Below are 14,259 nucleotides of genomic sequence, written 5' to 3' on the forward strand. Positions count from 1 at the left end.
GCAAGCCCAGGGGAAGGAGGAAGGTGGGGAAGGTACTGGAGGGAAGGTTCCTGGGACCCAGGGCCCAGCGGCATGGTGGGGGGATGTGGAGCCAAAGGAGGGGAGGTGTGTTACTGTGTTTTTAAGTGTGGTGGGAAGAAACCGTGGGATTTTTGTTTTTCCATTTAAGAGGATGAGGCCACAGTGCATGGAGTGTGGGCGTGCTAAATAGAACAGGAAGCATGAGGGACCCCAGTTTTGGAGGGGTCATTGGGCAGAGGGGGCAGACAAGAGGGTCAGGCCAGGGCTGAAGAGGACTGAAAGAGCCCAGACTAGGATTGCCATTTCTAGCAAATAAAACTACAAAACATCCAGTTAAACATTTGCATTCCCCATGGCCATCATTAGCTTTTTAGTATGAGTATATCCCGTGGAATATTTGGGATATACTTATACCAAAAAAATAATTATCGTTGCTTCCCTGAAATTCAAATGTTAACTGGGCGTCCTGTAATTTACTTGGGCATCCTAGACGGGCGTGGGGAGCAGGGGATGGAGGGAAGGGGGTGGGGCGCAGCCCCCCTTGGGACCAAGCCTGGAAAATGGGTAGCTGTCCGAAGGGTGGGGTGCCCCAGTGGGGAGAAAGCTGAGGCCAGGCCTCACGGGGGCCTCCCCCCGCCCCAGAACGTTGGTCTCGCCCCACCCCCCCCCGCCTAAGTCTCGTGGTGTCGCCCAAGGCCCATCGATAACTCTACGCTCGGCCGCGGCCTCTATCGACTTGCTCCGGCTCCGCTCGCCGTCCTGGGCCGCGGCGGAGCGCAGAGCCGCGTGTAAGGTACGGGGGCCGCGGGGCGAGGGCCGCAAAGCGGCTCCTGGGTGGCCAGGAGAGAGCGCCTGGGTGAAGGTGGCCCAGCGGGACGCAGCCAGGGCTGTCGGCGAAGCACCGGGAAACCCGAGGGTCGGGCCAGAGAGCGCCCCCTCCCATCAGGCCTAGCCGCGGGCCTGCTACGCATGCGCAGCCGCAGGGCTCGGCTTTCCTCTCCGGCCCGTCCGCTTGCTTGCGCATGCGCGGCCCGCCCCTGCGGCAGAGCGGCGCCCCGGGCGTGACCGCCCCCTGCCGGCGACGGGTGGGGTGGCGTCCTGTCCGGGTCCGTGAGGCGCGGAACGGAGCACGTGCCTTGGAGCTGGGAGCTGTCCGTGGGTTGTCACGCGTTCTCTGAACCTCTAAGCCTGTTTTCTCATCTCTAAAATGAGAGTGACAATGCCTGTCTCTCAGCACCCAGTGGACCCAGAGGGTGTTCCCTAAATACTGCACCTCGCTCTCTTGTGCAGATCTTCTGACCTTTGACCCCTACTTTTCAGAAGTCGGGTCCAGTGCAGACCCAAGCCTTCTTCCACACCATGAACACGTCCCCGGGCACGGTGGGCAGTGACCCGGTCATCTTGGCCACTGCGGGCTATGACCACACGGTGCGCTTCTGGCAGGCCCACAGTGGGATCTGTACCCGCACGGTGCAGCATCAGGACTCTGTATCCTCCACTCGGGGAAGGACGCCTGGTGGGGGTGACAGCTTAGGCAAAGGACGGGTGCCTGGGGTGGGAAGGATGCAGCAGCCGAGCCAGACGGTGGAGGCCTCGAGGGTTCTGGCTCCAGGGTTCCGTTCGTCACGCTCCTTAACAGACCCTAGCAGGTGAACGCACTGGAGATCACGCCTGACCGCAGCATGATCGCGGCTGCAGGTACCTGTACCCTCGACCCCGACCCTCCATCTCTGCTGAGCCTCTCCAGGCACAGCCACTCTTCAGTTTACCCTGTGCCCCTAGGTTACCAGCACATTCGCATGTATGATCTCAGCTCCAACAACCCCAACCCCATCATCAGCTACGACGGGGTCAACAAGAACATCGCGTCTGTGGGCTTCCATGAGGACGGTCGGTGGATGTACACGGGTGGGGAGGACTGCACTGCTCGGATCTGGGACCTCAGGTGTGGGGCCGTGGGTAGGAGGGGCCTGCTGCTGGTTGTGTGGGGCTGGGGGCCAGCCAGGAGACCGTCTCGGGGCGGGGCCCTCCAAGCAGAGGCTGAGATGGGCTTTCCCGAGCGGGTGATTTATTGAGGGCAGTGACAAAAGCAGGGTAGCGCAGGGGTGAAGCCACACAAAGATGAGCCCGGCCTCAGCCTGACACCGTAGAGAGCTCTGGAGCATGAACTGCATCAAGTGCCACCTTGAGGCCAGGGGCCGCCCCTGGGGGTGCCGAATGCAGAGAGCACGTTGTGGGGCGCTGATCGCACCCACTACAGCGTGTGCCCCGCCCCAAAGGTCCCGCAACCTACAGTGTCAGCGGATCTTCCAGGTGAACGCACCCATTAACTGCGTGTGCCTGCACCCCAACCAGGTGAGGGGTGCGCACGGGGCCGGGCACCGAGGTGTGCAGGAGGGCGGGAGACTCCCGCCCTCCCTCACCTCCCCTGCACCCCAGGCGGAGCTCATCGTGGGTGACCAGAGCGGCGCCATCCACATCTGGGACTTGAAGACCGACCACAACGAGCAGCTGATACCCGAGCCTGAGGTCTCCATCACGTCTGCCCACATTGACCCCGATGCCAGCTACATGGCAGCCGTCAACAGCACCGTGAGTCCTGGGTGTGAGCGCGCGGGGGAGGCCAGCTCCACCCGGCCCCTTATCCTCCTTACTTCTCCGCGTGGCTTATTCCCCAGATGTTCCCTCACACTCCCCCACCCCCCGCAGGCCTGCTCCCCCCACCCTGGGCTCCAACCCAGCCACCAAAGCCAGAAACCCGGGTGTCGATCCTGACGCCCCCTCTCGCTCCTACCATGGCTCATCCAGCGGCTGTCACCTCCACCTCCAGAGCCTCTCGATTCTACTTCCCTCTCCTCCCCGTCTCCTCCTGGTCCCAGTTTGGCTTGTGTCCTCGCACATCGGCTGCGGCCGCTCTGTGTCCTCCCTCCGCCCTCACTGATATCCTCCACCCCTGTGCCACTCTCTCTCAGCTGCCTGAGGGCTCCATTCCCTGCACAGACCCCCTAGGTGACCTGGCTCTTCACCCTGGCCTTGGGACGCTGGGGTTTAGCCCCGATGCCCCATCTGGCCTCATCTTCTCCCTGTAATGTCCTTACATCTCAACAGATCAGCTGTCCCATGATGTCCCCCACACCGCCCTCCTTCTGTCCCCACTGTCTGAGGGGCCCGACTCCCTTCTCATTCTTCACACTCCCATTGGCCAGCAGCACTCACGAAAGCCAGGCGCGGCCTCTGGCTCTCAGCTTGCCGGGCAGTCTGTGCGGGCAGGACCAGAGGTGCCGGCCACACGTCCCGGGCCCCCAGATCTCTGCGTGTTGGGTGGCAGCCCCTGGGTCTGGGTCCAGCTGCCAGGGCAGCCTTCCCTGGGCGTCAGATGGAAGGCTCCAGGCTTCCCATGACTCCCCGCCTGCTTGCAGGGGAACTGCTACGTCTGGAATCTGACTGGGGGCATTGGCGACGAGGTGACACAGCTCATCCCCAAGACCAAGATCCCTGCACACACCCGCTACGCCCTGCAGTGCCGCTTCAGCCCTGACTCCACGTGTGTGCGGGCTCAGGGGGCCTGATGGGTCGGGGCCTGCCTCGTGGATGGCGGAGGGGTGCAGGGTGGGAGTGACTGCTGATGACACCCCCGCCACACTCACGCCCCTCCCTAGGCTCCTTGCCACCTGCTCGGCTGACCAGACGTGCAAGATCTGGAGGACGTCCAACTTCTCCCTGATGACAGAGCTCAGCATCAGGAGCAGCAACCCGGGAGAGTCATCCCGAGGCTGGATGTGGGGCTGCGCCTTCTCGGGGGACTCTCAGTACATCGTCACCGGTGAGCCCGGTGTACCCGGCCTGTCCGTCCCCATCCCCGCCAGCCCCCTGTACTCCTGCCCTGGGGCTGCATGCTGAGCCACTGCTTACACCCTCCCCGCAGCCTCCTCTGACAACCTGGCCCGGCTCTGGTGCGTGGAGACAGGAGAGATCAAGAGAGAGTACGGGGGCCATCAGAAAGCTGTGGTCTGCTTGGCCTTCAACGACAGCGTGCTGGGCTAACCTGGGCCGCCTCGGAGCCGCAGGCAGCTGTCCAGGCAGCGCCTGCTGAATACGTCTGTTCAGATGCCCGGCTCAGAGGGAACCTCCACCAGCCCAGGCCAGCTGGCCCTGCCTGGCTACCCTGGTCTCCTCGGCCGGCTTCCAGGGGCCAGGCCGGTATGGCCTGGGATCCTCTCAGCTTCCAGTTGCTTATGTGGATGTGACAGGCAGCCGACCTGAGCCAGCCTACCGTCGTTTCAGAAATTCCAGAGCCACATGACTTAGGGGATCCGAGGCTGGTGTCCCGTCCCAAGCCAGTGTTCCCTCCAGCGCCTGCCCGTTCTGTGTACTGAAGCCACAAAGAACACCGTTATGGCCAGGTGCAGGGTTTATTAGCCCCGCCGGCAGCCACCTTCTTTGCGACTGATGGCGGGGACGGCCAGCTGGGTGGCCTGTGGGCCGGGCCGGGCTCTGAACTCAGTCTGGGAGGTAATAAAAGCAGACCGACACGCAGATGTTGCTAGGGAAGCAGATGTCGATGCACAGGTAGACCAGCCGCTGCCTCCGGGGTCCTGGGGGAAGGGGTCTGCTTGAGCCCCAGGGGGCTCCTCACCCTTCTCTCCAGACTGTCGTGCAGGAGCCCGGGCCTCTCAGCACAGCCCCAACTTACCCTCTGCTCGACGGGCCCAGTAAATGGGCGTTTTCGTGCAAAGGTGCCGCACCGACTCCCCCACCTGGGCGGGGTCCACCTCACGGTCCCCAAGCACTGCCAGCAGCTCTTGGACGTAGCGGGTGTCCTGGCTGGGGCCGTGAGACCCTCGGGTCTGCGGAGAAGACTCTGGTGGGCCATGGCACTGGGGCACCTGCACCTGCCCTGCTTGGGGCAGGGCCTGTCCCCTGGACACGCTGGCCCAGTGCCAGCACCACCCTCAGCTCTTGTCAGCAGCCTCAGCCAAGGGAAGACAGGGCTTCTGTTCCCTGAAACCAGAGCTCCGGCCCGTTGCAGGGCCGGGCTGTACACAGGACCCTTTGTCCCCTGGCCCCGGGAGCCTGGCCGCATGGGCCGCACGGGGCTGCTTACCTGTGAGCTGTTCACCAGCAGCTCTAGGGTCTCGCGATCTCGGGGTTCCATCGGGCGGAGGAAGCAGGCCCGGTGTTCTGAGGGGCGGTAACAGACGCAGCCCTGGGGAGGCAGGCGGGTGAGGCAGGGCCACCTGTACATCCGTGGGTGCTGACCACACCCCCAGCCCACTCACGGTCTGCCCATCGAACAGCACCGCCCAGCTGTGGTTGCTCTGAGCTGGGGTCACCCGGATGGTCGCCACGTTCCGGGCCGCATCCACCTGGGTGGTTTGGTTGGACCGGGGTGCCCTGGGGCCCGGGAGGGTCAGACGGAGCATCTGCAGCAGAGGCTGACATCAGGAAGCCAGAGCTCAGCTGGGTAGGCCGGGGCGGCCCCCGACACGCCCCCAGTTCTCCCTGTGAGGTTTCTGACCCCTCCACCCGCCTGGGCCTCCTGCCTCTGCTCAGGGCCCTGGCTCCACTGGAAGGCTGGGATGTGCTGTCCTCCCCCCACCTCCCAGTGTCTGTGTCCCTGGCTGGGTCCTGAGGAGGAGCTCACCTTGGGAGGGCTGTGAGCGAAGCCAAGAAGCCCTCCAGCCACGACCCCCGCAGCGGCCAGTGCCAGCAGCAGCAGGAGCAGGCCGGGGGTCTTCCAGGGCTTGGCCTTCACCTGGGGGCACATCGCAGTCCGTGGGGCCTAGAGCAGAGACCGGGGAGCAGGCTGGTTCGGGAAGGCGAGGGGTGGTAGGTGGGCACTTGCGCTCCTGTCCCCTGCCCAGGTCAAGCCCTGGGTCTCTGTCCCTGGAGAGGGCACCAGGTGTTTGGAGGCACTCACCTGGCCGGGCCCGGGGCTCTCCTCGCAGCAGCCCGTCTGCTCCATGCCGCGGCCCTGGTGACAATGCGGTGATTGTCTGCTGCCCCTTGCAGTCAGCTGGGGAAACCTGGGTACAGTGATGAGCCAACAACCATCCCGGCCCCCTCCTCTCCTGCCCCCCTTGCTTCCCGCCAGCCCAGCTACCTGATATCAGGGTCAGAGCCGGGACAGCCCCCATCCTTGGGGTGGGGTGCTTGTCACTGTGCCTGGCTCTTGGACACCTGGCCTGTGCTGACTGGAGACTGGAAGTGCATGGCTGTCCGGGAAACCAGTTCCCACAGATTGGCACCGAGGGCGGCCCAGGCAGAGCGACTTTACAGAGTCTGCTTGGGGACGGGCTTAAGTTTTCTAAAGAGGCTGTTCCAGTCTCTTTACTGTTACTTCTGGATTCCTGGGGCTTGGCTCGTGGCAAACCATCAATAAATGCGTTTCAGGAATGACCGGTAAGGGAGTCCGCGCTGCCTGTGTCCTTCGATCCCATGTCCCCCCAGCCGCTTCCCAATTCCTCAGACGTAGCACGCAGGTGTGAGACCAGGACGGGTCCAGGCAGCCTACTGGAGCCCCCGCACACCTGGGGCTGCCGGCCCGGCCCTGCCCAGGGTGGTTTCCTCTGAGGCCCTGCTCCCAGCCTGTGTCTCCAGCTTCTTCAGGACGCGGGTTGTGACAGGGCTCCGCCAGGCACCGGCAGCTCACAGGATGTGTGCTCCCAACAAGCTTCACACCCTGTGGTCCTTGCCTGTGGCTTTCCTCTGTGCCTTTTTCCTAATTCCCCGGAACCCACTCACCCGCCCCTCTGTAACGGGCCTGGGATGCGGTGACGTGGTGGTCGGCACCCCGGCTCTGGAACTGCGATCCCAGAACACGTCCTCCTTGGAGCCCCCCACACCCACACTGGGCGAGGCTGCTGCAGCCTCTGCACGAGGGCTGCTGTCAAAACACGGGCAAAGAACGCCAGAGTCAGCGCAGGTTTGAGAGTTTAATACAGATTTGGGTTCACACAGTGCAACAGGGAGAGAGATGCGGTGCACTTGGGCTTCTGGGCCGCTGCCCGGCGGAAGTGTTGCTGGCTGCCGCACCTGCCGCGTGCTCCTGGTGTGGGTGACAACGCCCTGACAGGCCTGCTCAATATCCAGACCCACCTTGAGCCGACCTCGCAGAGCCAACGTCAGCACCACCAACCTCACAGGTGCTGGCCGCCCTCGTGCTGCCCTGCCGCAGAGTTCAAACCCCAGACACCCCACCCCGGCCCTGGGAAGAGCTGCAGGCTTGGGACACCCTTTATTGCTATGAGAACTTAAGAGATTCAGTGAAGGAGCGGCTCTGGGGCTAGGAGAGAAACTGGGGGCAAATGCCAGTGGAATACAGGGAGAGGCACCAGGAAGGAGTCGGCCAAAAGGAACAGCTTCCCAGGCCCTGCCCTACAAGTACAGCTGGACAGTCTGCTTATCAGGTCAGCAACTTAGGGAAGAGGCAGAAAAGGCCAGGGCCCACTGCCAAGAACCCTTGGCTAGCAGGTGGACCCAGCCAGTCCTTCCGCTGGCCTCCCACGAGGGGCTCCAGAGCCGACATAAGTGGCCTCGTGGACCACTGGCATCTCACCCCCACCCCGACAGGGTGCGGGAGGACAGGAAGACATCGGATGCCTCGTAAAAGGATTTCCTGTTCTTGGGGACACCTCTTTCCTCCCCACCTTCCCTCCCCCACAGGGCGCCCAGGGCGACAGGCATTCCTTGGCCAGCACATGCCTTTAGCCGTGCTGCTGGCTGCGGGGCACGGAGACTTCTCCAGGGGATTTTTCCCTACAAGACAGAGCACAGCTATTAATTAACACACTTAAGATTCAATTCCACCGTTTGACAAAAGTTGTTCAAAACTGTAAAAAAATAATTTTTGGTACCAACACTACTCTGAGCTCTCTGCACAGCTGCCCAGAGTTCAGCAAAGGCATCCACACCCTCTCGGCTGCTCAGCCAACGCTTTGCTCAGTTCAAGTCAGCTGGATTTAAATGCACACTTGAAAAAACTGAGGCTTAGCAGGACGCAGTTGCCAGAACTCCGTGACCACACATGAGGTGTGGCAGCCCTGGGTATCCGAAGCGGAACAGACACTTGATTGTGACATCAGAGTGGTTTTTAAGGAAGCGTGGGGCAGTGGTGGTGAGGTGGTGAGGTCAGCACCCTGCGGCCCAGGGACAGGGACATACCCTGTCCTCCACTCCCACCCTGCAGGTGAGGAGCCGGGATCCCGGAGCAGGATCATCCGCAGACGACCACACAGACAGGCCCTGGGGCGCTCTGTACAAGTTCCTCACAACAGTCAAAATAACCGGACCGTCCTCCCCTTTACCCTGTATAGGAGGCCCAATCCCTGAATAAAATTTTCAATAAAACATGGAACATCCTAGACCTGCTTCAGTCCCATGAGCAGGTTGGGTAACCACCCTGAGGTGACCCGAATCCTGGACAGATTAAGCCTGCCCTTGTCAATGGCACCGGATGCCCAGGACCCCCACAACGCCCTCCAGGTTTAAAAGTGCATCTTCAAATATAAGCATCTGTAAACAACATCGCCCCCCAAACGTTTACTTACAAGGTTAACAACTAGTGCCTTTACTTAACTCCAAGTATACTCTCTGAAGCCACCTAGCTGAGCGGATGCTTAAGCCCCACCTATTAATTTGGGTAAGTGGTTTTCAATTTGTTTTATTCTGGAGATTAAAGACACTAAGTCTTTAACCTTGAAGGGCGGGCAAAAGGTCAGCTATGCTGTCAACATAGAAGTCAGGAACCATTTTCTTCTTAGACATGCAGTCACTTTCCTGATTACTCTTCACGTCCCCTAGAGTGGAAACGCCGGTGAGGGTCAGGATGGTCTTCAGACCACAGGTGACGCCCAGGAGGATGTCTGTGTCCAGGCGATCTCCCACCATGACGGTGCGCTCTGGGTCGATGCCGTACTCCTGGGACACGCAGTCGAAGATGAAGCGGCTGGGTTTCCCTATGATGTCGGCCTGGCGCTGGGCGGCCATCTCCACGGCTCGGACCAGACAGCCGGTACCTGCGGGGCGGAGAGGGAGGGGAGGAGAGCACCCGGGGTCAGAGGACAGGCGCGGCCGGCGGCCCGCCCTGAGCCTCCCGCCGCCCCCGCCCCGCACGGACCCGCGATGAAGCGGCCGTTCTCGAGCGGGAGCCGGTTGTCCATGTTGGTGCCTACGAGCAGGCAGCCGGGCTGCTGCAGGTAGCGCACCGCCTTGGTGAGCTTCATGTAGCTGAAGTGCGGGTCGAAGCCCACCACGACCGCGCGCACATCCGGATCGAGAGGCGCGTCCAGCCAGGCCCCGGGGCTGTCGCCCAGCAGCGGCTCGGGCCCCACGCCCACGCAGGAGACGCCCACGGCCTTCAGCTCGGCGGCCAGGGCCTCGCTGCCCAGCACGTAGGCCTTAGGGGCCGGTGCGCCCGCCAGGCGCTGGCGCAGGTAGAGCGCGGTGCAGTAGGCCGTGCCGAAGACCTCGAGGCCGGCGCCGGGCCCCGCCGGGCCGCCGAAGCCCAGGCGCCGCAGCTTCTCGGCGTAGGCCTCGCGGGTCTTGCTGCTGTTGTTGGTGATGAAGCCGAGGCGCTTGCCGCTGGCCCGCAGCGCCGACAGGGCCTCGGGCGCGCCGGGCACGGCCGTCTCGCCGCGCCACAGCACGCCGTCGCAGTCGAACAGCAGCGTGTCCACGTCGGCCAGCAGCGCCTGGGCCCGCTCGGCGCTCAGCCGCACGCAGCGGGCGTCGTCACCGCCGGCCTCCGCCACCGCCGCCATGGCCGCCCGCCGCCGCCACCGGCCGCCCGCCGCCGCCGCCGCTGCCACCGGCCGCTCCTTGCAGCCGCCCGCCGCAGCTCCCGCCCCGCCCCCGGCGCGCTCATTGGCCCCGCTCCTCGCGCGCGCCGCCCATTGGACGCCACCTGCGCCAATCCGCCCCCGCCTCCCGCGGGCTGCGGGAACTCAGCGCCAACCGTCGCGGCCCGGCACTGGGAGGCGGGCGGCCATTGGCTATTGAGTCCGAGGCTCCCCGGTGATTGGCTGGAAGGGAGCCAACCGGCATTCGGAGAGAAGCGTTCACTGCGGAAACGCTGCGGAGGAGCCCAGAGCCGGCGCTGGACGTAAGGTCGCAGCTCATTGGCGGCCGCAGGGCAGCTCGCCCATTGGCGCCGCGTGGTCAGCCTAGGTGACGGAGGCCCTTAATCGAGTGACCCCGGGCCGGGCCGGCTGCCGATTGGCTGGCTTCTCCGCGGCAGGAGCGCAGCGGGGCGTTGTGGCGGGCGGAGAGGTCCGCCTTGGGGTCGGCGTCACGCCTGCACCTTTCCTGGGCGGCGCCGGGCCGTGCCCTCCGCCCTGGGCACGCTGCGGACGGACACGGTGTTAGCGCGTGAGCCGATTGCGGCTGAGTGCCGAGTGCAGCCCGGGGCTCTGTCCCGGCAGGCCTCGCGTTCCCATATCCGGTCCTTTGCAAAAACGCTCTCCCTAAGGGGCGCCTGGGTGGCTCAGTCGGTTAAGCGTCCGACTTTGGCTCGGGTCATGATTTCGGGTTTGGTGAGTTCGAGCCCCGCGTGGGGCTCTGTGCTGACAGCTCAGAGCCTGGAGCCTGCCTCGGATTCTGTGTCTCCCTCTCTCTCTGCCCCCTCCCCGCTTGTGCTCTGTCTCTCTCTGTCTCTCAAAAATGAATAAGTGTAAAAAAAAAAAAAATTTTTTTTTTAAACGCTCTCCCTGTGCCTTAGTGGTACTGTGAACGGGTTATTTATTATAAGGCGGCGGGATTGCCTTAGTGGTCATGGGAACGAGTTATTACAAGGCGGCAGATTTAGGGGTTAAGAAGACACTGCGTACAACACAGCACTTACCATCATCTTATTTGGTATCATTGTTAACTTTTATTGAGGCCTCATACACAGTAAAAGTGCATCGATCTTAAGTGTGCAGCTTGATGGAATTTTACATACCTATACGCCTGTGTGAACACAACCCACATCAAGCCAGAGAATATTTCCCTCGTTCCAGAAAGTTCCCTCACAGTCCCTCAGCCAGTCAATAGTGGATACCCCTCCCCCAACCACTTTTCCGACTTCTGTCACCATGGAATGAGTCATAGCCTCCTCTGCCTGTTCCAGATGGTCTCACAGACTTGCCATGAGTCTCGCTTCTCTGGATCGACACAATGTCTGGGAAATCCATCCTTTTCTGTTGTTTTAATTGCCATGTGAGCCCTTGTAAGAATACATCCGTCGGTCTGTTCTCCAGTAGGTGGACATTGGGTTGTTTGCAGTTTGGGAGCATTGTAAATAATACTTCCGTGAACATTCTGGTTCCTACACACTCATTTGTGGACCCAGGCGCTCATTTCTCTTGGGTGAAATATAATTGCGATTGGAACTGCAAGTTCACAGGTAGGTGTATGTTTATTGTTACTACTTCCAGTAGGGCCAGGGAGCAGAATTACAAAGGGCCCGGTTTCTTGAAAGCCTACCCTGTGACGGGTGCCCCAGACCCCCAGCTCCCAGAGTGTCAAACTCCTGCTCTTCTCTTGGGCCCCAGGTCTCCATAAAGTCTGCTCTGGACCCACTCCCACCCCCAAACCCATGAGGTAAAACCAGTGACCCCAGTTCCCTTAGGGCCCTGTTTTTTTTATACGTGGCTCGTTTCTGCTGGTCTCTGTTGGCCTGGGAACCCCTGGAGGAGATTGGAGGGGCCGTGGCCCACAAAGGCAGGGCATGCACAGTGTTCCTGCCTGGTGCACCCACTGCCCACAAGGGGAGCACCTTCCTCCCTGTGTCTTCCCACTTAGTTTTGGTGATGGAGCTGACGCAGGGAAGAGCTGGATTTGACAGAAGATCAGAAATCCTGCTTTCACCCAGAAGCATCCAGGGTATATGGTACACTGGCCAGTGCTGTTGCTGTCCAGCCATGGGCCAGCGTGCGCAATACCTGCCCGGGTGCCTTGGTCTCCTGGGCACTGGTAAGCATCTAGGCACTGAGCCCTGCTCCTCACCTGCATTACAGCCCTAAGAGGCAGAGGCTATTAGTGTCCCCATTCGTGGATGAGGAAACTGAGCCAGAGAGAGTCACCGGCTGGACGAGGTAGGGTTGAGATTAAACTCAGTTGACTCCAAAGTGGAGCTCTGCCATACCTGATGGGTTTGACACGTCCTGTGGGTTGTAGGGACTGAGCCGGCACGGTGGGAAAGGTGGGGCGGCCAGTGTCGAGAGGGGAGGTGGTTGTGGTCAGGGTCCTGCAGGAGGCTGGAAGGGACAGTGCACTTTATGGCAGGGGGGCTGACCTTGAGTGAGGTGCCCTGTATAGATAGGGGAGGAGTGCATCATGGTCATGATGTGTTCCCGACACACAGTAGACGTTCAGTGTATACCTGAGAATGGATGGCGCCAGGGTTCCCCAAAGTGAGGAAGCCCCCCCTGCAGGCCATACCGGGCACGGATTTAGATGGTACAAGGATAGACAACAGACGCTATTTAATTTTAACAGCCTTGCATGGATTTAAATTGTATTAGGAACTAATGGGGGTGCCCAGGTGGCTCAGCAGGCCGGGTCTGACTCTTGATGTCGGCTCAGGTCATGGTCCCATGGTTCGTGGGATCGAGCCCCACGTTGGGTTCTGCGCTGACAGTGAGGAGCCTGCTCGGGATTCTCTCTCCCTCTCTCTCTGCCCCTCCCCTGCTTGCATGCTCACTCTCTCTCTCTCTCTCAAAATAAATAAGCAAACATGAAAAAAGTTGTATTAGAAAATGCAAGTAGCCATTGAATCTGTTTTCGCAGATGGTATTGCTTCCAATGAGCTAAGTAAAAAAGGGAGTCATTTCAAAAGGACTCAAGTGGCACACAAAAAAATTCGGAAGCAATCTAAATATTGTTCAGCATGGGATTGGTTCAATAAGTCCATCAAAGAACAGAGGTTGAGCAGTCCTCATAAAGGGTGATGGAGTCTCCGTGGCTCTGGCCACGGCAGGTCAGCACAGCACTGACTCTAAAAACACACAGGGTGCCTCTGGAGCCCGTGCCGCGGAGGGCTGGGTCAGGGAGAAGGCTGTTTGGGGGAGTGGGGACTCCGGTTTTCCTGTCTTTCTCTGGCCACTCTGCCTTTCAGTGACCCTAGGCCTGTCTGGGCTCTCGTAACGCAGGACCTGGGACTCACTGGTGCAGGATGCCCTTTCCTGACTCCCAGGGAGCCACCAGGCAGGAGCTTTGGTCCGCTCTGGACACGGTTCTGAGGAGGCGGCAGGCAGGCTCTCTGTCTCCCCTGGGCCGGCTTCTCCTCGTGTCCACCCACACTCAGGGTGTCCTCTGCCTTTGAGACCCTGCCCTATCCCATTCCTCTGGGGCTTCCTCTCTCTCTCTGATGCTGGCTTCACCATTACTCTTCAGCACATCCTTAAGTGAGGTGTCTTCCTGGTCCTACCTTCCCAGAAGCCCCCTCCACAAGCTCCCCCCAGCCCCCGGTCTTCCTCCGGTTTGTCCCTCTCAGAGACCATCCATCTGGGATCTTCCTGCCTCTATGGGCCCTGAGGTCCTTTTATCCGCACAGCAGTCAGAGGGATCCTTTTGAAATGCTTTCACACCGTCTGCCTATCCCCCTGCATTGCCGAGCAAGCCTCATGCAGAGAGCAACCTCATCGTTACCCCAGTCTGACCTCTGACCGTCTGACCTGTGCTTCACATAGGCCAGCTTCTGCCAGGCCAATGGGTCCTCGGGGGCCCAGCTGGGCAGCCCCAGCATGGAGACAGTCTCTGCTTGGTGTCCTTGCCAGGGCAGAACAGTCTACTCTCTGCCCCGTCCCTTGAGTCTCTGCTTGGTCTTTTCTAGAGATTAGCCTTCCTGGAGGAGACCAGTTCTGATTCATCTGAGTCTCTGGGATTCAGCACAGGGCTGGGCCACAGAAGATAACTGATGTGGGAGACAGCACATCCTGTGGGTTTCCAGCCCATGGCTCTGTGCAGACTTCCGTCTCCAGTCCACCCTTGGGCAAGCGTCCTATCAGTACTGTGCCTCAGTTTCTTCATCTTCAAAATGGGGGCGATTGGTACTTAAATGAGAAAGTCCTGTAAAGTGCTTAGCTTCATAGAGCTAATTAAATATCACCTGAAAAGAATAAAAGGAATTTGTACATGTGTGTTCATGGCAGCACTATTCATAATAGTGGAAAAGGTGGGAACAACCCAACCGAATGCGAAGACTAAATAAATTGTGGTCTTTCCTGGCGATGTAATATTAGTCAGCCTATAAAAAGA

General features: G+C 60.6%; 3 protein-coding genes across 6 annotated transcripts; 1 reads left to right on the forward strand and 2 right to left on the reverse strand.

Annotated features, from left to right (window-relative positions):
- The first annotated feature begins 728 nt into the window (after positions 1 to 728).
- On the forward strand, positions 729 to 4,559 carry MLST8 (MTOR associated protein, LST8 homolog). Of its 4 annotated transcripts, none has more exons than XM_027043553.2 (9): positions 729 to 814; positions 1,342 to 1,509; positions 1,668 to 1,719; positions 1,786 to 1,966; positions 2,301 to 2,376; positions 2,461 to 2,613; positions 3,441 to 3,565; positions 3,681 to 3,844; positions 3,947 to 4,559. In XM_027043553.2, exons 2-9 carry the CDS (start codon positions 1,381 to 1,383, stop codon positions 4,063 to 4,065), a joined length of 999 nt encoding a protein of 332 aa, XP_026899354.1. In that variant the 5' UTR covers positions 729 to 814; positions 1,342 to 1,380; the 3' UTR covers positions 4,066 to 4,559. The 4 variants fall into 4 exon arrangements, with proteins under 4 accessions (XP_026899354.1, XP_026899356.1, XP_026899355.1 ...); XM_027043555.2 differs by having other exon boundaries at positions 1,804 to 1,966; XM_027043554.2 differs by having other exon boundaries at positions 749 to 814; positions 1,345 to 1,509.
- On the reverse strand, positions 4,522 to 5,788 carry BRICD5 (BRICHOS domain containing 5). The gene is made up of 5 exons (XM_027042957.2): positions 5,666 to 5,788; positions 5,301 to 5,456; positions 5,126 to 5,227; positions 4,715 to 4,868; positions 4,522 to 4,616 (listed from the first exon to the last, which is right to left on the reverse strand). Exons 1-5 carry the CDS (start codon positions 5,786 to 5,788, stop codon positions 4,522 to 4,524), a joined length of 630 nt encoding a protein of 209 aa, XP_026898758.2.
- A 1,149-nt stretch (positions 5,789 to 6,937) lies between these two features.
- PGP (phosphoglycolate phosphatase) lies at positions 6,938 to 9,856 on the reverse strand. The gene is made up of 2 exons (XM_027043556.2): positions 9,140 to 9,856; positions 6,938 to 9,038 (listed from the first exon to the last, which is right to left on the reverse strand). Exons 1-2 carry the CDS (start codon positions 9,780 to 9,782, stop codon positions 8,713 to 8,715), a joined length of 969 nt encoding a protein of 322 aa, XP_026899357.1. The 5' UTR covers positions 9,783 to 9,856; the 3' UTR covers positions 6,938 to 8,712.
- Positions 9,857 to 14,259: the final 4,403 nt, after the last annotated feature.

This window comes from Acinonyx jubatus, chromosome E3, assembly GCF_027475565.1.
Source record: "Acinonyx jubatus isolate Ajub_Pintada_27869175 chromosome E3, VMU_Ajub_asm_v1.0, whole genome shotgun sequence".
Lineage (NCBI taxonomy): Eukaryota > Metazoa > Chordata > Mammalia > Carnivora > Felidae > Acinonyx > Acinonyx jubatus.